At 44.5% G+C, this 20752-nt stretch overlaps 2 protein-coding genes across 2 annotated transcripts in view; one reads left to right on the top strand and one right to left on the bottom strand.

Moving 5' to 3' along the window:
* Positions 1 to 20752, top strand: part of LOC308611620 (uncharacterized protein) — a gene marked incomplete at its 5' end in the record, with an annotated part of 72166 nt that overhangs the window by 20932 nt on the left and 30482 nt on the right. Inside the window, one exon of the mRNA XM_081260335.1 lies at positions 20627 to 20677. Coding sequence (XP_081116461.1) covers positions 20627 to 20677 — 51 coding nt within the window. The remainder of the gene's footprint in view (positions 1 to 20626; positions 20678 to 20752) is intronic.
* On the bottom strand, positions 7545 to 11664 carry LOC308611616 (protein FAM170A-like; the record flags this gene model as incomplete). Its single annotated transcript, XM_081260333.1, has 2 exons — positions 7545 to 8291; positions 11602 to 11664. Coding segments are annotated over 2 exons (810 nt in total), but the record flags the coding sequence as incomplete, so codon positions are not given.

Genomic DNA, 20752 nt, shown 5'->3' on the forward strand with positions numbered 1-20752 from the left:
CCTAGGTGGAGCACAGTGTCTGCAATAGCACAGGCCCCATTTTCAAGAACATTTCCTTTTTCCCAGCTGAACCTTTCCCGTGAAAGGGAAAGGTTCATACCATATCTATTATAAATTGTATCATACCATGTCTATTATAAAATTCACATTTTGAGTGGAGATCTTTTCATGTCTTTTCTAGAGAGATTTAATATGAATATTTTCAGTGGTCTCCAGTTTCCCTGTGGATTATTGACATTTTAAACTCTGCACTTCAATTTTCCCTCAATACGTGTAATTTTGTCACAGCTATTTCTGTACTTAAAGATGAGGAACTATATAATTGATTTCTTCATTTTTTTCCCATCTCTTTCCAAGGTACTGCATTTGATTGTGTCTTACGAATGAGTGAAAAATGCTAGTCCTTGAGTCAGGACGTTGGGCCCTTTACCAAGTAACTCAACCTATCTGGGCTTCAGCTTCTGTATGTGCCATCAAGAGGCTTGGACTAGCTGACTTTTCAAATGCTGTGTTTCTTTGATTCACTCTCACTTACTGATCTGCCACTTAAGAAGAGGGTCTGTTCTCATAAAGTAACAACAGTCTTTTCCTAACCTTGGGTTGGGTGGAGTTTAACTGTTCGTACTCAGTTTGTTAGTTATATTGCCTTCTACGTATGCTTAGCTCTAAATAATTTATATGGCTCTTGTGACAATTTTTAGATCTTCTTTTTTTCTTATTTTCTTTTACAGTTTCTAATTTGTTATCGCCAGTGTAGAGGAGCCTGATTGACTTTTAAAATTTATTGATCTTGTATGTGTGTGCCTTGTTGAACCGTCTTATTAGTTCCTGCTAGTTTATCTGTGGGTTCTTTTGGGTCTCCTAGATAAATGAGCATAGGAAATGTAAATAATGTGTTCTTTGGATAAAGTTTATTTTCTTGCATCTATATATATATAGAAGCAATATGTTGAATTGATTTAAATATTTAAATACTTACATACCTGTTATCACAATCTAACATTCTTGATCTTATTTTCTTTCAATCAATATTATGTTTTCAAGATTTATCCACGTGAATCCATATAGATCTAGGTCTTTGATTTTTGACTGCTTGATATTATTTCATCACATGCATATAGCATCATTTATTTTCCATTCAAGCATTATTGGACAATTGGATTGTTTCCCTCCCTTCTCTAGAACAAACAACATTTCCTAGAATATCCCTGAAGATGTCTGACAGTCGAGAAGGGCCAGGCTGCCCGAAGGATTGCTACTTGCTTTTAGCCACCTTCCAACAGGCCGTCTCCAGCCAGCAATTTGAAGCACAGCTGAAATGAAAACTGCCCCAAATGTGAAGATCTTAGGAGCTTCCTAGAAGGTGGGAGGTTAATGATAGGCATCCTGCTGGGATCCCAGGGGAGTCTGAGCTGGCCTGAAGCTCATCTTCCTCCTCCACCTCTCAAGAGAAATGTGGAGGAAAGAAGCCTTCAAAAACTCTGAGCAGGCAGAGGGAGAGATATTGGGGGCCGAAGGTGTAACTGAGGTCTTGGAGTGGGCTGTGAGCACGCAGAGCCTCTAGAGAGCCAGGCTCTGCTTTCTGAGAACCTCTCCCCTAAGGCTGCTCATAATTCAGGTGATACCAGCCATATAGAGCCGACTTGGCCCACACTGTCACAGAAAGCCTTATCAGAATCTCTTCTTCTTCATACACTCTTGTGTCTGTTACTTGGCTATTGCCTTTGGTACTCCACTGATGTGAACCACAGTCGCCAGGGGATGGAGGACACTAGTGACCCATCTTGCTCTGTGGCCTCAGTCCACAGCTTGAGGGTAAGGGAAGAGGCCAAATGAAGGTCAAGAAGGAAAGATGGAGTTTGAAGAGAAGACCTGAGTTAAGGGTGTCTTCTCAAGTCTTGATGACTGAAATGTAGCTCCAGTACCTGAAGTCCTGCTTGTTCTCAAGGCTGACCACGGGGCTGGGTGCACTCAGTGAAGGAACCGTATACACTTAGTATTTCCTTGCTTGCTCACACTTGCCCTCCTCTGATACACCCTCTGCAAGACTGCTCTTCCCCTGAAACAACTTTCCACCTGCCACTGTCATCTCAGGAACATTTGCTTCCCCTTCCTAGTGTCCCCCTAGAATGCCATTGCAGCCAATTCATAATTGGATAATCATGCTTCTTACCATAGTCTCAGCAACTTCTGAAAACTTTTATTCACTTTATTCCATAGTCTTCACCCATCAATAATCTTCCTTAACTTCCTAGCTGCAGGTTAAGCCATTCGGAATCATTTCTTTTTCTTTCTCTTCTTTGGCAAATCCTTTCTATCTTTTAAGGTCTTTTTCTTGTCTCTCTACCATCCTGCCTTGCTGAACTTCTTTTTTTTCCGTTTAAGTAACCTTTCAATCTCCTTCCCCAATTTCCTCATAAACATTGAGAGTTTATTCCTCACACGTTAGACAGCGGTTTATGAATGGCCAGGCATAATGGACTCAGAATGAGTTGGCACCCCCGAGGTACCTGTCTTGCTGGGGAGCCACAGGTGAAGGGCTGGCTGCTGGACACATGTTTGCATGGAGTCAGGCTGAGTGGCCTCAGGGTGTTTGCTCTACACTTGTGTGTGTTTCTCCCTAGTTGGTTTCCTTGTCCAGCCACCTGTGACCTCCCTCCATCCAGCCCAGGGAATCCTTCTCATCACAGGGGTAGGATGTTTGTCTCATTTTCCATCACATCCTTTCCCCAAAGTTTGGTTGTGAGTTGTTCCCATTCCAAAGACCTTTCCTCTTGGAAGAGAAAAGAGAAAATCTTGTCTCTCCTTTCCTCTCACTTCACTTCTGCTCTATTATCTCCTCCGTCCAGAATGGCCCCCTGACTCAGATGGGTGTAGATCCAAAGATGGCAAGAACTGCCAGCAATTCTGAGATAATAATACGGATGGATCAGGAAAACGTGAAAACCTTTATCCCGCCACATTAAAAAACATTGCGCTTCCAGTGTATTCAGAGTCTCAGTGTAGAAACACAAATGATAGAGAAATTGAATTACACTCAAGTTTTTCTTTCCTGCTTTCCTGTTTTATTCTAATTCTCCAAGTTAACATGATAAACTATTTGTTAGGTAAACTTTCAGACATTTTCTACACAGGCACACTTTTCTTTTTTTCACATAAGAGTGTGAACTAGGTCACTTTCAACATGCTGTGATTCTGTGATTCACTGTCTCCCACCGAGTCATCCACTGATAAAGTCATCTGTTTCATGGAGAAATATTTCCAATAGCTAATAGCCAATGTCTGTGGAGTGCTTACTCTGTGTCGGTTTCTTGTAACTACTTTACAGATCATTTGTACAACGTACCCATGGACCAGGTACAATTATGACCCCCAAGTGACAGATAAGTGCAGATAAGTACAAATAAATACAGAGGCCAAGTGACTTGCCCAAGATACTGGAGCAAATCAAAATCCATGCCTCTGTAATCATTTTGCCCTATTGCCTCTGTCTGGGAGGCTTGATGATTTGGCAACTAAAACCTTAAATATCATGTTCCATTTTTATATCTGTGACACAAGCGTGGGGCTGTGATATGGGGTAACTAACCTGACTACTTTTGAAAACACTTATGCACCTGGATGAAAGTAAGCCAGGGACTGCAAGCTATAGATTTAAGGTTTCCTACCAACTTTTAAAAATAGCTTCTTGAATGCAATTTATGTAGTGTCAAGTCTAGGATGTAGTCCAAATAGTAACAGAAAAATGGAGATATGTAGAAAAATACTTAAAGTTGACAAGTATTGGGAGTGTAGTATTTTTGGGGCCAGCGTGTAGACCACAGGAAAACTTGCTGTTTCCATCCCAGAGGGAAGAGCCCTACGTTGCAACTGCCAAGGTCCCTGGGGCAGCAAGTGTGCTCACTGCTTCGTAAAGAAGCATCCTCAGTTTGATAGAATCATATGGGAGCCTTACATTTGGTTAGCAGTTCTACGTTTTTGATGTAATAATATTTTCAGGGTGTGGGAGGGTATCAAGCTCTGAAAATACCCTTGGAGAGATTTGCTTATTAAGTTTGGCTTTTTCAGTCTCCCTACTACTTCTTTACTAAACACCAGGCGGTTTCCTTCACTTTTCAGACCCATGTTGTTTTTCCCTTGTCTAATGAACTTTGAAATACTTTTGGATGAGCTATGAAGTTTGGGAAAAAATAAACATCTCTTTAAAATAAGGAAGATAATAACAATGACAAGTAGAAAAAGCTCTAAAACAGAGAATATCCTCCATTCTAGCCAATGACTGGGACTGGAAGGTTCGTGCTCGCTGTCCAGGACGTAGAAATAAAAGCTGAGGAGGCGCTGAGCCGTCTCCTGGATCTCTATGAGCCTCCATCATTTCTGAAGGGTAGGGTTGACAGATAAAATATAGGCTGTTTAGTTAACTCTGAATGTCAGAGAAACAACAAGTACATTTTTAAGATAAGTATGCCCCAAATAGTTCATAGGATCTACTTATACTAAAAATAATGACTTATTATTCATGTGAAGTTCAAGTTGAACTGGGCATCCTGTACTTATATTTACTAAATCTGACAGCCCTACTGATGATCCACAATGGAGGCAGTTGAGGAGCGGTACATGCTGGCTCTCGGACAGTCAGAAATGGCTTCAGCAGATCCAGGTACAGTATGAAATTCTTTTTGGATGTAGCTCAGAAGCCATGGCCAGCCCTTGACTGCAAGTACTGCCTCGGGTTTCCCTGAGGTGGGGTAAACCTTCCTCTTAATGGCCTTTTGGTAAGTCTGGAAGACCATATCCAAGGGGAGCCCCAAAGTCAGTTTCATCCTCACAACCATGTTTCCAATTCCTGGAATTGGCTGCATGTGACTCACAAGAGCTGAGGAGGTTTGTGGAAATTGGGAGTGTCATAGCTTGAACCCTTTGTAGGTAAAGTTTTGCTGTTGTGAGAGTTTTAACAGGAGCAATGTGAAAGACTCCTGGTCCCCAGGTAGATAGAAACAATCCTGTTCTACTTCTGTGTATGTGACAAGTCTCTAATAGTTCAGAGAGCAAGGATCTGGTCTTAGAAAGACTGATCCAAGCTTGGATGTTTCTGGGGACAAGGCAAGGTCCTGAGTTTCAAGTTCACCTTTTATGGTTGAGGAGACACTAAGGTGGTCAGAAGGGAAATCATGGAGGAGACCTTGGCTTCCTCCATCGTGCAGGCTTGTATATGTGGTTCTATGTAGATTGTGTTTCAAAGGTGGAGCTTGTTTACAACTATGGACATTCTCCGATGTGCTTTTTGGACCTTCATTCCCAGAGCGAGAGCAGTGCCGAGGCTCTAGAAATGCCATGGATATTCTGAGCTGTCAGTGGCATTTCCCAGGTACTGTTGCCTTGGTGCCGCTCCTTGAAATGTCCAAAGGGATTATCATCTGTCTTGTGGCGGGTGCTAGCATTGTGAAAGGGAGCTGCTGCACCTGGCTCAGAGGATTTGGGATGTGGTGGGAGGAGTAGTAGTGCTACGACTATAAATTGTATCACAGCATATCTATTCCATCTTGAGAGTGGGGTTGGGGGGTTCTGAAGGGGGGCTTTTATTGTACTTTTATACATTGTACCCTTGAAACTAATTCAATTTTTTAAAATTAATTAAGTTATTTTGGGCTGCATTGGGTCTTTGTTGCTGCTAGCGGGCGTTCTCTAGTTGCAGTGAGCGGGGGCTACTCTTGGCTGTGGTGCACGGGCTTCTCATTGCAGTGGCTTCTCTTGTTGCGGAGCATGGGCTCTAGGCACGCAGGCTTCCGTAGTTGTGGCACGTGGGCTCGGTAGATGTGGCACACGGGCTCTAGAGCGCAGGCTCAGTAGTTGTGGCGCGCGGGCTGAGTTACTCCGTGGCACGTGGGATCTTCCCAGACCAGGGCTCGAACCCATGTCCCCTGCATTCGCAGGCATATTCTTAACCACTGCTCCACCAGGGAAGCCCAATAATTCAGTTTTTTATAAAGAGAAGATTCCTAATAGTATTCCAAAATTTTAAAAATATGTAGTTGGATAACACTATGAAAAATTAACTGATATATTCTTTTATTATTTCTCTTTGCTCCCTGGATTTTTGTCCCCATCCAGTCAGCTAGGCACTCTGAGTTCACTGCATTAGGAAGGTAAAGACTCAGCAGAAATGAGGGAGAAAAAAAGAAAATTCTCAGCTTTGGAATGTTCACAACGGAGGCCACAGTAGAACAGGTGAGAATTCTGTGAACAAAAACTAAATGTCGTCTCAAATGCAAAACAGTATTCTCTGCACTGGGAGGCAGGAGAGCGAGGGAGGGAAGGACTGAAGGAGAGAGATCAGTGTGGCCAGGGACATGGAGACTGTGCTTGAGGACGATAGGCCCAGGAAGAGAATCAGAATCTGGAGAAGATTCAGCCTGCACGTGATCATTGCCTCCAGCCAGCACCCTCATCTCAGACGTTGGGAAATGCAGAGAGAGAGTGGGAGTACGTCAGGAGGGCCACGCGCATAGTCTGTGTGGCAGGGGTTGTGGCCATTCCCTATTTGTGAGGAGTCCCCAGCAATTTGCAGGCCTCTTCTGGAAAATGCTGGTGGACGTCTCTAGTGCTTATGTGAAAGCTTGTTCACAAACCTTGAAAGATACAGATGTAGATGACAGATAGATGCATAGATAGAAAAATGTAATTAAATAAAAGCTCCAGGAAAGGTTTGGAAAATGCCCTTTATTGCATAGGACGCTTCTATCGTCATATGATGTTAGACTGAGTGCCGGTCCCTTCATCCTCCTTCAGACCACGGCCTTCTGTCTGCTACTCTCCCGAGGGTCCTTTCTTCTCCCTGGAAGGGATAAAACAAATGAGGTAGAACAGGAAGAGACAAGCAGCACTCCAAGCTCTGCTGGTCAGGGTTACCCTCCAGCGTTGCCTTAATGCTCAGAGCCACACACACCACAGTGAGCTTGGCTCCAGATCAACTACCACGCAACGAAGGTTCTGGAACATTTCCATATCTCGGGGGACCTCATTTCCACGTGACTCTCTTTCATATTCCCCTTTGTCACAGAAGGCTAGGTCCAGTGGTCCGGGTGAGATCTCGGCTCAGGCCCAAGGCTCTCAGACCTCAACGGTCTGGTCCTGCCAGGGCCCCTGTCCTCTCTGGAGACCACTCCTGGCTCTCTCTGCCGAGAAGGCGCTGCTGGCAGTACGTCCTCTAAGAGTTGAGGTCCGTCGTGCAGACCCTGAGAAAACTCCTAGGAAAAGGCTCCACCTTCTTGTTTACGTCAACAGAGCTCAATGCCTTTGGTAGTGCTGGGTGTGTCCCATTTGATGCAACTGCAGAGCCATTAGGTCAACCAGCACATGTGTGCGGCCCCTTCCCTTAGACTCCTCTGGGCCCTCGTGACATAGGCTCAGAAGACTGCCAGCCTCAAGCCTTACCTCTTCCGAGGGACGGCCACACCGTCTTCCAGGATCTTCGGTCCCATGAATCTCAGTTGCTGTTTGGAACTCAAAGGAGAGAAAAGACCCTGCCTGCGGGGTCTCTTTGGGCTGGGGCCTTCCCCCGTGGGCTGCGCTCCCTCATTCTCCTTTTCTTCTTGCTTCTCTTCCTCCTCCTCCTCCTCCTCCTCGTCGTCCTCCTCCTCCTCGTTCTCCTCCTCCTCCTCCTCGTCCTCCTCCTCAGGGGTGCTCTTGGATTCCACATTGCCCATCAGCTGGACCATGGTGAGATGAGAGACACGGCAGCTGAAGCCCTCCAGGATGCCGAACTTCACGTGCTGCTGGAGGATCTCCAAGGCGGGGAAGACCCGGCAGCAGGCCATGCACCTGAAGCCGGTCTCCATGGTCACCATCCAGTCCGCTGTCTTGGCGCTGGGTCTCTCCTCGACGGCAGGTGGCCCTGATGGGCTGCCTGGCTCGGCCCTTTCCTCATACTCTTTCTCCTCCCCAGTGGGCTCACTGTCAGACAGGAGGCTTTCGGTGGACACATCAGAAGAGGGCTCAGTGGCTACTGCGCACACATCCTCAGGAAGGGTCACTTCTTCTATCCTCAGCTGCTTTTCAGGCAACTCCAAGGGTTTCTTTGTCTTCCAGGAGACAGCGACACCCTTGTTCACTTGTACCTGCATGTAGTATATTTTCATGCCCCTTTCCTCTTTGTCTGGGTGCAGATAGTTCTTAGAGGGTGAAGAGGGTGAGGAGGAGACACAGTGTGATGGGGGAGCGGTCTCTCCTTCTCCCTGATCCTGGGCTAGGGCTGCTCTAGGCTGGGCAGTGTCTCGATGAAATCTCCGGATTCCTGAAAAAGGAAATTAAAATCATAATAACATGCATGGGCCATGCCGGAAGCTGAGGGAGCAGGTGTGGTAGACGAGAGAGGGACATTGGCACGACATAGCTATGTCGCGAGCTTGGTGTCTGTTGGCCGTAGGACGGAGTGGTGTATCTGGTGTCATCTGTGGGCTTTTCATGTGCGTGGGGGGGATACTGGAGCGGTGTCTGTATACAGGGGTGTGGAGTATGGTGGTGAGGGCTGTGGTATGTGAGGGATGCGGCTGGATGCGTGTACGACGAGGAGTGTGAGTTTGGGAATATCGGTGGTGCATTCCTTGTGGAATGGGGCTGTGGTGCAGGAGGAGAGTACTGTGGAGCACGTGCTTGGGGTTGATGTGCACTGAGAAGGGCTGTGCCTGGAGGGCGCGTGTATGTGTGAGCTGTGTGCACCTGAGCTGGATGGTCCTGCTCTCAGGCTGGAGGTGTATGATGCAGAACTCTGTCCTTCTCTGGAAGCAAAGGCAAAGACAAAGCCTACATTTTCCTCTGAAGATGCTTAATCTGGTCCCTCTTCCCTCCACCTCAAGCCCAGACCTTTCCGGCCCCTGCTCCTTGACTTCCCCACCATGGTAGTAGCAGTAGTCACACACACACACCCAGACTCAGCTGGCATCCACGCCCTCGGAACAGCTCAGCCATCCTGCCCAGGCTCCTCCACAGAGCCCTCATCACCTCTGATGACCCTGGGTTTCCTCTCAGCCTCCCTGGGATCTGTGTGCCTCCTGCCTCACAGCCAAGCACCCCCTCACCTGAGGAGCCCTGCGCCCTTACCAGCGTAGCTGAGCTTGCGCCGAGTAGAAGTACAGAAGAAGTATTTAGAGGCAGAGGAGACCTCCCCTGGCCCTGGGCTGCAGCCTTGGGCCACCACAGTGGATCCAAGCCGAGGGGGATCCTCTTGTGACTTCGAGATTCCTGAGGGAGGAATGAAAGGCTCAGGGTGGGTTCATCAGTCCTCTGTCCACAAATATTTACTGAGTGTGTGACACGTGTCAGGTGCAGTGAATACACACAGTTGAGAGTGTGGTTCCCAGTGGATACTCCAGGATTTAATTCCAATCCATACTTATTCTCTCACTGACTAGTTGGTAATGTAGGCCTCGGTGGTGACTGTGAGTGTGTGGGAAGAGTGAGTGATGTGTATCAGTTAAGTCTGTGGTAAGTGTGGGGTTGGCATGGGGAGCACAGTGCAGATGTGTCTATCTGTGTCTGTGGCCTTTGTGTGCATGGTTTCTGTTCACAAGTCAGGAATTCTGGGACATGTAACTTTTCCTCATTACATGGTGTGGCTTGTATTTATGGTGCGTGTTCATTCATTCAGTCACCAAGATTCAGTAAGCAGCTACTCCTGTGTATCCGGCACTCTTCCATTGTTGTAGTCTTTGGTAACGCTGCACATTCTAGTAGGGGAAGACACACACTAAACAAAACTACAATAAATATATAATACATCAGCTGGTGGTAAGTATATAAGGGTTGCCAGACTTAGCGAACAAGAATACAAGGCACCCAGTTAAATTTCAGTTTCAGATAAACCCAGAATACTTTTTTAGTGTAAGTATTCCCATGCAGTGTTTGGCCTGACTTAGTTTTAGTGTAAGTATGGCCCATACAATATGTGGGACATACTGATACTGAAAAATTACTTGTTGTTTATCTGGAATTCAAATTGAACTGGATAGCCCATATTTTCTCTGGCCATCCTGACCTGGGTTACTGAGACTGTGGTTTACTGTGGTTTGTACAAAGCGGGTCTGGCATTACTCAAGAATGTGTTATAAGTGTGGTGTGTATGACACGTGACTGGTTCTTATAGAGGTATTTAGAGATGGCTGAAGTTAGCTGTGTTTGTGCAAGAGTTGAGGAGATACATATATATATAGTGTGTGTGTGTGTGTGTGTGTCCTATATATATAGTGTGTGTGTCTATATACATATCTCATCTCCAGCGTTTGGTGTTAGAGGAGACGATTGTGATACAGGTGGGTTGTATGAGAACGTAGTACAGAAGGGATGCATGTATATACCTCCATGTGCTGTGTGTGGTTTACTAAGGAAGTTATATGTGGGGTGTGTGATATTTTTGCTGTATCAGAGTGTACATGGGTGTATGAGTTACTGTCTCATGAAACACCCCTAACAAGAATTCTGTATACACTCTTACGTACACCGAGTGTCAGCCAGGTCCAGGCAGGGTGACAAGAACTTTACCACGCAGACTTTATATCTGGTAAGCACTCTAACCCCATTCATCTCGCTCTTCTCTGCACTACCACACACACACACACACACACACACACACACACACACACACACACACACAGAGTCACACACAGGAACACAGAGCAAAATATTCTGAATGGTCAGGGGCACTCATTGCCTTCCCCAGCCTGTCCCAGCCACTGCCTGGAAATCTGCCTGCTGTCTAGAGCTCCATTCCCAGGGCCCATCCTACAGTCTCCAGGGCCCTGGGCCTGGTAGGAGCTACTGGGCTCTAATCTGGGGCAGAGGCCTCTAGCTGGAGCTCTGGGGTGACCACCCCTCTCCCAGGGCAAGCTACTCGCCTACATTTAATGCACGCAGGCACCCCGTGGCCCGTGGCTCTCAGAGCTCCCCGCAGGACCCTGAGGCCATTTCTCACCCCTGCTCACGCGGTCTCAGTCTCTGGAAAACCCTTCCCTTCCCTTGATCTCCTTTGGGAAATTCTTCCTGTTGAAGGAATAAAACCTCCTTGCTTTCAATATGACACCATCCCTAGACAAACAATCTTCTTTCAAAGTGCATTCCACTTGTCAAGATATTTTTCAACAGGGCCTTCAACTCATGGGGCTTCTCTTTCCACTTTGGTAAAAGAGGCCAAGCAACTCATGGGTCTCTCTCAGCATCCTTGCATCCTTCACATCCCCCACCTCATGACCCCAGGGAAAGATCCAAGAGAATAAGAGAGAAATCGGGGACTGAGAAAAGCTGCACCTCTAGGTCTGTGCAAGCAGGATGCAGCCTGCTATGAGTCCGACAGAGCTCCAGGCCCGGCTGCCCCAGGGGAGAGTCCTCAGACCAGCGGAGCTGACCTCCCATCTCCCAGGGGGCATCTGGCCGTTCTGTGCCGTCTCACACCACAGGGACCCTCCGGATGGATACGGCAGCGTCAGTGAGACAAGGTCTCTCGCTCCCTGCTTCACAGGTGACACGTTCTCAGTCCCCCCCATCCTAGAGAAGGTTTAGTTTGGCAGAAACCCATGTGCCCCAGCATGTTGCCCCCCACATACCTCCTCCGTTCTCGGCAGTTTCCTGGGACTCTTCATTTTCCAGATGTTTCCTCTTTTGTCGCCGTTTCATGGTACCAACTAGAAGTCTCCCTTAGAAGATGCCTCAAGAGATGTCCAACTCCTCCTCTTCCCTACAGGTTGGCCCTTGTTGGCTCTTGGGCAATCCGTTGAAATGATTCAATACAAATAAAAATAGTCAAGTCTCCTAAATGGCTGAAAAACTTGTACCACTTAGTGAACCAGCAGTACTGCCTAGTGCTCACCAGGGCTGTTATGTTTGCAAGGTTGCCAGGCGCACAGTGGAATTCTGTGACCTCAGTGATGACATCAGAGCATTCCGTGGACCTAGGTGGAGCACAGTGTCTGCAATAGCACAGGCCCCATTTTCAAGAACATTTCCTTTTTCCCAGCTGAACCTTTCCCGTGAAAGGGAAAGGTTCATACCATATCTATTATAAATTGTATCATACCATGTCTATTATAAAATTCACATTTTGAGTGGAGATCTTTTCATGTCTTTTCTAGAGAGATTTAATATGAATATTTTCAGTGGTCTCCAGTTTCCCTGTGGATTATTGACATTTTAAACTCTGCACTTCAATTTTCCCTCAATACGTGTAATTTTGTCACAGCTATTTCTGTACTTAAAGATGAGGAACTATATAATTGATTTCTTCATTTTTTTCCCATCTCTTTCCAAGGTACTGCATTTGATTGTGTCTTACGAATGAGTGAAAAATGCTAGTCCTTGAGTCAGGACGTTGGGCCCTTTACCAAGTAACTCAACCTATCTGGGCTTCAGCTTCTGTATGTGCCATCAAGAGGCTTGGACTAGCTGACTTTTCAAATGCTGTGTTTCTTTGATTCACTCTCACTTACTGATCTGCCACTTAAGAAGAGGGTCTGTTCTCATAAAGTAACAACAGTCTTTTCCTAACCTTGGGTTGGGTGGAGTTTAACTGTTCGTACTCACTTTGTTAGTTATATTGCCTTCTACGTATGCTTAGCTCTAAATAATTTATATGGCTCTTGTGACAATTTTTAGATCTTCTTTTTTTCTTATTTTCTTTTACACTTTCTAATTTGTTATCGCCAGTGTAGAGGAGCCTGATTGACTTTTAAAATTTATTGATCTTGTATGTGTGTGCCTTGTTGAACCGTCTTATTAGTTCCTGCTAGTTTATCTGTGGGTTCTTTTGGGTCTCCTAGATAAATGAGCATAGGAAATGTAAATAATGTGTTCTTTGGATAAAGTTTATTTTCTTGCATCTATATATATATAGAAGCAATATGTTGAATTGATTTAAATATTTAAATACTTACATACCTGTTATCACAATCTAACGTTCTTGATCTTATTTTCTTTCAATCAATATTATGTTTTCAAGATTTATCCACGTGAATCCATATAGATCTAGGTCTTTGATTTTTGACTGCTTGATATTATTTCATCACATGCATATAGCATCATTTATTTTCCATTCAAGCATTATTGGACAATTGGATTGTTTCCCTCCCTTCTCTAGAACAAACAACATTTCCTAGAATATCCCTGAAGATGTCTGACAGTCGAGAAGGGCCAGGCTGCCCGAAGGATTGCTACTTGCTTTCAGCCACCTTCCAACAGGCCGTCTCCAGCCAGCAATTTGAAGCACAGCTGAAATGAAAACTGCCCCAAATGTGAAGATCTTAGGAGCTTCATTTTCCAGATGTTTCCTCTTTTGTCGCCGTTTCATGGTACCAACTAGAAGTCTCCCTTAGAAGATGCCTCAAGAGATGTCCAACTCCTCCTCTTCCCTACAGGTTGGCCCTTGTTGGCTCTTGGGCAATCCGTTGAAATGATTCAATACAAATAAAAATAGTCAAGTCTCCTAAATGGCTGAAAAACTTGTACCACTTAGTGAACCAGCAGTACTGCCTAGTGCTCACCAGGGCTGTTATGTTTGCAAGGTTGCCAGGCGCACAGTGGAATTCTGTGACCTCAATGATGACATCAGAGCATTCTGTGGACCTAGGTTGAGCGCAGTCTCTGCAATAGCAAGTTAAGACCTTATATGATTGTTCTATATTGTCATAAGGCATATAAGATCAAAATTATGGTAGGAACTCCGGAAGCCAATTTCAAAAACAAAACAGTTCTCAGATTATTTTGCATACACAGAAAAATTCATGAGTTTCAACAATTGAAGCTTTATTATTTATGCTGTGCTTTAACTACAGATCCATAATAGGGAGAGGGAAAATCCTGGAGCTAGAAACAAAAGTGGATATACCTACATTGTGGAGGTGTAAAAAAAAAAAGTTGCTCTTGTTGAAAAGATGCACAAGGGGAGAGAACTGAGCATAATAGCAGAGGACCCTCTGGATGTGGAACCAGTAAGGACAAAGCAGGTTTGGATGGCGTTCCATACGCAGACCAATGGTGGTATTTTTAATATAGTTGGTTAAAGGGCTTTATTTAGCAAGTTACAGTTGACCCTTGAACAATATGGTTTTGAACTGGGCAGGTCCACTTATATGCAGGGTTTTTTTTAATAGTAATTACTACAGTACTACATGATCTGTGGTTGGTTGAACCCATGGTTGCAGATACAGAGGAACCACGGTATGGAAGTCTGACCATAAGTTATTTATACAGATCTGTCTATCCATCCATCCATCCGTCCACCCATCTGTAGAGAGAGAGAGGGAGTGAGTGCACATGCTAGGTATTTACAGAAGTAGATATGGAAGTGTGAGTATATACAAACACACACATGTGTATGTGATGTATATAAGCATGTATATCCACGTTTCTATTTCAGGGCTGGAGCAAGGAAAGTGTAGAATGATCCTGGAGAAAATTTACTGTGCCAGAAAGTAGGAAAGAGTGGCGGGATGTGTAAAAAGATCCAGCTTGAAGAGACTCACACTGGGTAAATCTGAGCAATTTGGCCATAAAATAAACAATTATCATACAGAATATGAATAAAAAAAGAGGAAGGGAGGGAAGGAAGGGCTCTCATAATAGAATGCCAAACCATAAATATATAGAAGGAATGATGTAATGTAAAAATCCTTATTTACAACCATCATAGTAATGATAGGTTCTGGCAAGAGTAATCCATGAATTATAAAACTACTGGTTGAAAGTTTACAAGGAGCAGGATGCTACAAAACCCAAAGTATCTCTCCACAAAGTATTAATCACAACAAGAAATACAGTAGGTATAAATTTGGTGAACACTACCTTAGCCAAGAGATGAACATGATCAATAACAGAACAAACGAACGTTTTAGATCTCTGGGGTATGCTATACTGAGAAGGACGCAACGTTGCTTCAGTACTATTACTGACAGAAATAAAGAACCAGATCTTATCGCAAGGAAGCATCCACGTTGAGAGTCTCCTGTTTCACAGTTATGACCACAGGGAGCATAACTGGCCAAAGGTCCCAGCTGCTGCTCTTAAACCCATCACCAGGTTTGCCTGGAGGCCGGCCTTGCCCCTGATTGCTCCTAGTCAGCACAGCAGGGATCCTAAGGCAGGCCATTTCTTGGAGACCAGGATTCCTCTGTCCAGTGACCTTTTTTCAAGGACTCTGACAGCCTTGAAGGAGTTTACGTGGATGACAAGGCAGTCTCGGATGATCTACCAAATCTTTCTTCCAAATCTTCACTCAGGGTCAGACTTGCACTATGAGCTGATAGCTCCGCCAGCCTTCCAGAGCTCCCTGCCATTTCCTCTCCGATGTTTTCCCTAATGAAAGATTTGTTCATTAAAGTCTTTCTCAGCACTTTGCCGTCTAGTTCTTGGAGGACCAGGACAAACCCCAAGCCCTAGAAGCATCCCTTTTTGGCTCTTTCTAGTAACCTTCCTTTCCATATGGTAGCCACTAATTTGTAATGGTGTAGATTCACTTAGCCTATTTTGTACTTGATATAAATGGAGTCGTGTAACAGGTGCTATTTTGTGTTGGCTTCATTTGCTCCACAGTATATCCATGACATTTATCCATATTGTTGGGAGTGGATACCTTTGATTCATTTTCATTGGTGGATATTATTGCAGTGTGTAAACATATCAAAATCTATTTATTAATCCCATTATTGGTGGGTATTGGGTACTTCCCCATTCTTGGCTATCACAGTTAGTGGTGATGTGAGCAATCTAGAATGTGCCTTGTGCACTTGTTTGAGGGATATTTCTATGGGTGGAGCCAAAGGGTTCTAGGGTATATGTTCAACTTTGGTAGATACAGTTGACCCTTGAAGAATGCATGGGCATGAGGGATGCATCTGAGTCTTTTATTCCATAGATGTTTTTAAAATATCTCTCACTTTTGGCCCAAGAGTGCTGCGTTTGGGTTTACAGTGTTTCTTAACTTTAAAATAGTCCAATTTTTCAATTTTTTCTTTCACAGTTGGTGACTTTTTTGGTCTTAAGAAATTCTTCCTACTCCAAGGCAAAAAGGCTGTTATCTTACGTTTCTTTCCTAAAGCATCATTGTTTACTTTTCAAATTTAAGTCTGCAGATCTTCTGCAATTTATATTTTTATATCCTATGCAGTAATGATTAATATTTTTCCCATATGGATATCCAGCTGACTGAGAACCAATAGTTGACCCTTGGACAACATGGGTTTAAACTACACAAGTGCACTTATACGAGGATTTTTTTTAATAGTAAATACTGCACTACTTCACGATCCAAGGTTGGTTCAATCCTCAGATGCAGAATTGCCGATTATGGAGAAACCATGTACGTACAGAGGACTGGCTATAAGTTATACTTGGATTTTCAGCTTAGCAGAGGGTTGGCACCCCTAACCCCCTTGAACCCTAGTTCAAGGATCAACTGTATTAACAAGAGTTCTTTCCCCTCTCTGCTGCAGTGTTTTCTTTTCTTTCTTTTTTCTTTTGGCCGTGCTGCGTGGCTTGCAGGATCTCAGTTCCCTGACCAGGGATTGAACCAGGGTCACCACAGTGAAAGCGCCAAATCCTTACCACTAGACCACCAGGGAACTCCCTGCAGTGTTTTCTTTTTACACGTTGTTATAATGTCTGTTTCAACATGGATTTTGATGTCTATTATCTTGTCTATCCTTGAGCGAACACCAGACTATCTTATATTGTAGATTTATAGTAAGATTTAATGTGACTAATATCTTTCTTTTCATTCTTCTTTCAGATTGTCCCAGCTCTTCTTTTATTTTTTATTTTTATGTTTTTTTAGATGTTGGGGGTAGGAGTTTATGTATTTATTTTTGCTGTGTTGGGTCTTCGTTTCTGTGCGAGGGCTTTCTTTAGTTGTGGCAAGCGGGGGCCACTCTTCATCGTGGTGCGTGGGCCTCACTATCACGGCCTCTTGTTGGGGAGCACAGGCTCCAGACGCGCAGGCTCACTACGTGGCTCACGGGCCTAGTTGCTCCGTGGCATGTGGGATCTTCCCAGACCAGGGCTCAAACCCGTGTCCCCTGCATTAGCAGGCAGATTCTCAACCACTGCGCCACCAGGGAAGCCCCCAGCCCTTCTTGTAGCTCTTTGCTTTCCCACATAATATTTGTAAACATCTCATCAATTTCCAAGGGGAAAAAATGCTGGTGTTTTTATTGGGGTTTGACTGAGCCTATAGATCATTTTGAGGATTACTGATATCTTTGTAATATTGAATCTTCAAGCCATGAATATCACTATTTTTAAGAATTTCTCTTGGAGAAAAATAAAAGTGGATCCCATGTAATAAAATGTACATAAATAGACTCCAAAATATTTAAAGGACCTACATGTGAAAGATAAGTCTAGAAAGTTAATTTTTAAAAGGTAGAAATATATTTTTTCACCTGAGGAGTTTCAGAAGCACAGATATTAAGAAATTATTGGTTTATTATCTTATAATTAAAGATTTCTATTCCATGAAGAACACAATAGAAAAATTTTAGAAACACGTGCCCAATTAGGAAAGGATACTTGTAATTGGTAAAACTGAAAAGGTATTAATAATCAGAATATGTAATAGAAATGAGGAAGAAAAAGATAGCATCCACATTAGAAAATGGGGCAAAAGTTTTAAGTAGACATTTATAGATGAAGCTACCAAGCATTTGAATAAAAGATCAAACTTATTAGAAATCAGAGAAATTTAACTAAAACAAGATACTACTATACACTTAATACACTAGCAAAACGGTGATGAGTCGTCCAAATGAAGGTAAGTGGTTGCACAAAAACCTGACGTGCAACTCTTTGGTAATCTGGACTGGTGTAGCCCTTCAGGAAGTCAATCTGGCTATATTATTAAAGTATACACATTTGCTATGAAATAATTTCACTCGGGTATGTATTCCAAAGAAATTCTCAGATACGTCTATAAACAAATGTAAGAAGATGTTTACTTTATTGTCATTGGCATGGCAGTTGGAAGAGTACAGGTAAAATGTGGGTGCAGAAAATGGAACTCTATGAAACAAATTAGATAGATGGGTGAATGTTTTTTTTTGTTTGTTTGTTTTTCTGCGGTACGTGGGCCTCTCACTGTTGTGGCCTCTCCCGCTGCGGAGCACAGGCTCCGGACGTGCAGGCTCAGCAGCCATGGCTCACGGGCCCAGCCGCTCCACGGCATGTGGGATTTTCCCAGACTGGGGCATGAACCCGCGTCCCCTGCATCGGCAGGCAGACTCTCAACCACTGTGCCACCAGGGAAGCCCGGATGGGTGAATCTTAAAAATATACTCCTGAATGAAGGAAATAAACACCAGAATGAATTTTATGACACAATATTATTTATATGAATCGAAAATATACACAAGTGCACATTGTGCACAAGAACACACCCAAAAGAAAACACATCAAACAAATTAGAATGGTAGCTTACGGGGTAGAGAAGGGAGTGGAGGGTGCCACAGGGAACAGGAGGTGAATAAATAAAACTTAATCATGTTACCGTATTTCATCATGCTATATCCAAGATTTCACTTTACTTGTAGTGGAAAGAAATCCTGTGTGCTATGTTGGCTTAAGTCAGGAATAGTTCTTGGAGGATATTTTCCTGAAAGAATTTGGAACAAATTTTTGAAAAAATCTTTGTTTATACTATGGATGATCTTTTTTTGTTTGTTTTGTTTTTTTCTTTAATTTCTGTTTTGTGGGTGTGTGTGGGATCTACTTTATTTTGTATTTCATTAATCTGATCTTATATTTTTCCATCTGCCTTCTTCAGTTTTATTATTCATTTATTAACTTCCTGAAATGGATGTTTTCTGAATCAATTTTCAACTTCCTTTCTACTTTGTTTTTTTTTGTTTTGTTTTGTTTTTGTTTTCCTTGCTGTACGCGGGCCTCTCACTGTTGTGGCCTCTCCCGTTGCGGAGCACAGGCTCCGGACGCGCAGGCTCAGCGGCCATGGCTCACGGGCCCAGCCGCTCTGCGGCATGTGGGATCTTCCCGGACCAGGGCACGAACCCGTGTCCCCTGCATCGGCAGGCGGACTCTCAACCACTGCGCCACCAGGGAAGCCCCCCTTTCTACTTTAATATATGCTTTTAAGGCTCAACATTTCCCTCTATGTATGTGTTCAAATCTCCAGATCCAATTATGAATTTGAATGTTTCTCTTCATGGTTCTGTCAATTTTTGCTTTATAAAGTATCAGCTGAAGTTATTAGTTTCTGATAATTGGAAACTTTTATGACTGTGAAGTGTCCCTCCGTATGTCAAGTAATGCTTTTTCCTTCCCCTTAAAGTTCACTTGGTCAAATAGCAATGTCACAGATTTTATAATTACAGAAATAACTTGAGACCTAGGATGTTGATGTCTGTCTCTAGAAAGGATTTTCCCTTGCTTCTGCACGGGTTGTAAGATGCTAACAAAACACGTTCACCTTTACACAATCTCAGGGAATGAGGTGTTTTGGCGTTTGGCTTCAGTCCCTGCCAAAGAAAGCCCAGTTTCCTTCTCCCCTTATTCCAATGGTGAAACTCTTTGGGGTTTACCAGGAAGCCTTCGTGGCTGGTAATGCTTTTATGTCGCTTAGCCTCTTGAAGACGTCCAAAATTCTACTGAGTTTGTACGCCTTTCAATGAACAGAATCTACACTCTTCTGAAGCCTACACAGTAGAACGGCAAGACTGCCCGAGACCTTCTCAGGGATTCCGGAAAGTGAAAACCAGAGTGAAAACATGTAGTCCAGAGCTGGTGCCGGTAGACACCCCCGCACCCACCCTTGCATTCTGGGACATGTAGTCCAGAGCTCGTAAACTCGTGTAGTCCCATATACTGCAGCTACAGTAACGCCTCGCTGTAAAGGTTTACCCGCGGAATTCTGGGAAATGTGGTCCAGGAGTTCCGGGTTAGTCGCAGGCACTTCCGCCCCAGGAGGACACGTAGCAGCCATGTTTTGCGTGATGGCGGTGTTTCAGGTCCGCTCTTCACGACCCATTCAAGCTTCCCCGACATGCGCCTGGGGCCAACGTTTGCAGACCTTTCATTTGGGGAGAAAGAGGAGGGGCGGCTAAAAGCGGAGGTTTGAGGGCCTGGAGTGGTGATGTACGTCCCGCGGGCGGAGCTTCTTTGCGTTTGGTAACGTACCCGGGATGGGGTGGGCTCAGGTCGTGCCTCCTGGGGTTTGAGGGTCTCCCCGGTTTTCTTCACCCCTAACCTGACCCCGTCCCCCACCTATGAGCTAGCCCTACCGCTTCATACGGCGTCACACTGGGTGAGTTGCTTAACTCCTCTGTGCCTCCGTTGCTGTTCGGTAAAAGGGGGGAGAAAGGAATGCCTTGTTAACATAGTGTTGTGAGAAGAAACGAGATAGCACAAGTAAAAGGTCTACAACTGCCTGATACGTTGTTGGTATTAATACTACGCTAATTCGGGAGGCACCCATTTCGCAGCGGGATTCTGTGAGCCCAGGAAGCTGAATTGTCCTGGACTCCTGGCCTGTTTTGGAAGGAGAGGACTTCTAGCTGGTACGGGGGCGGAAGGGGGTGCGGTATGAATTAGTGGGGATGGAAACAACAGCCCTGGTATTTCACAGTCTCCTTTCCTTCCCCAGCCCTGGCTTCTCAAAAAGCACTGCACGGAGGAAGAGGCAACAGAGCCCCACGTGAGTAGGACTTGGCATTCTTCTACTTAAGATATTCCTATAAATTGTAGAACGTATGGGACATGGGTAACGATG

The sequence above is a fragment of the Mesoplodon bidens genome (genome assembly GCF_964165515.1).
Source record: "Mesoplodon bidens genome assembly, contig: HAP1_SCAFFOLD_525, whole genome shotgun sequence".
Classification (NCBI taxonomy): Eukaryota; Metazoa; Chordata; class Mammalia; order Artiodactyla; family Ziphiidae; genus Mesoplodon; species Mesoplodon bidens.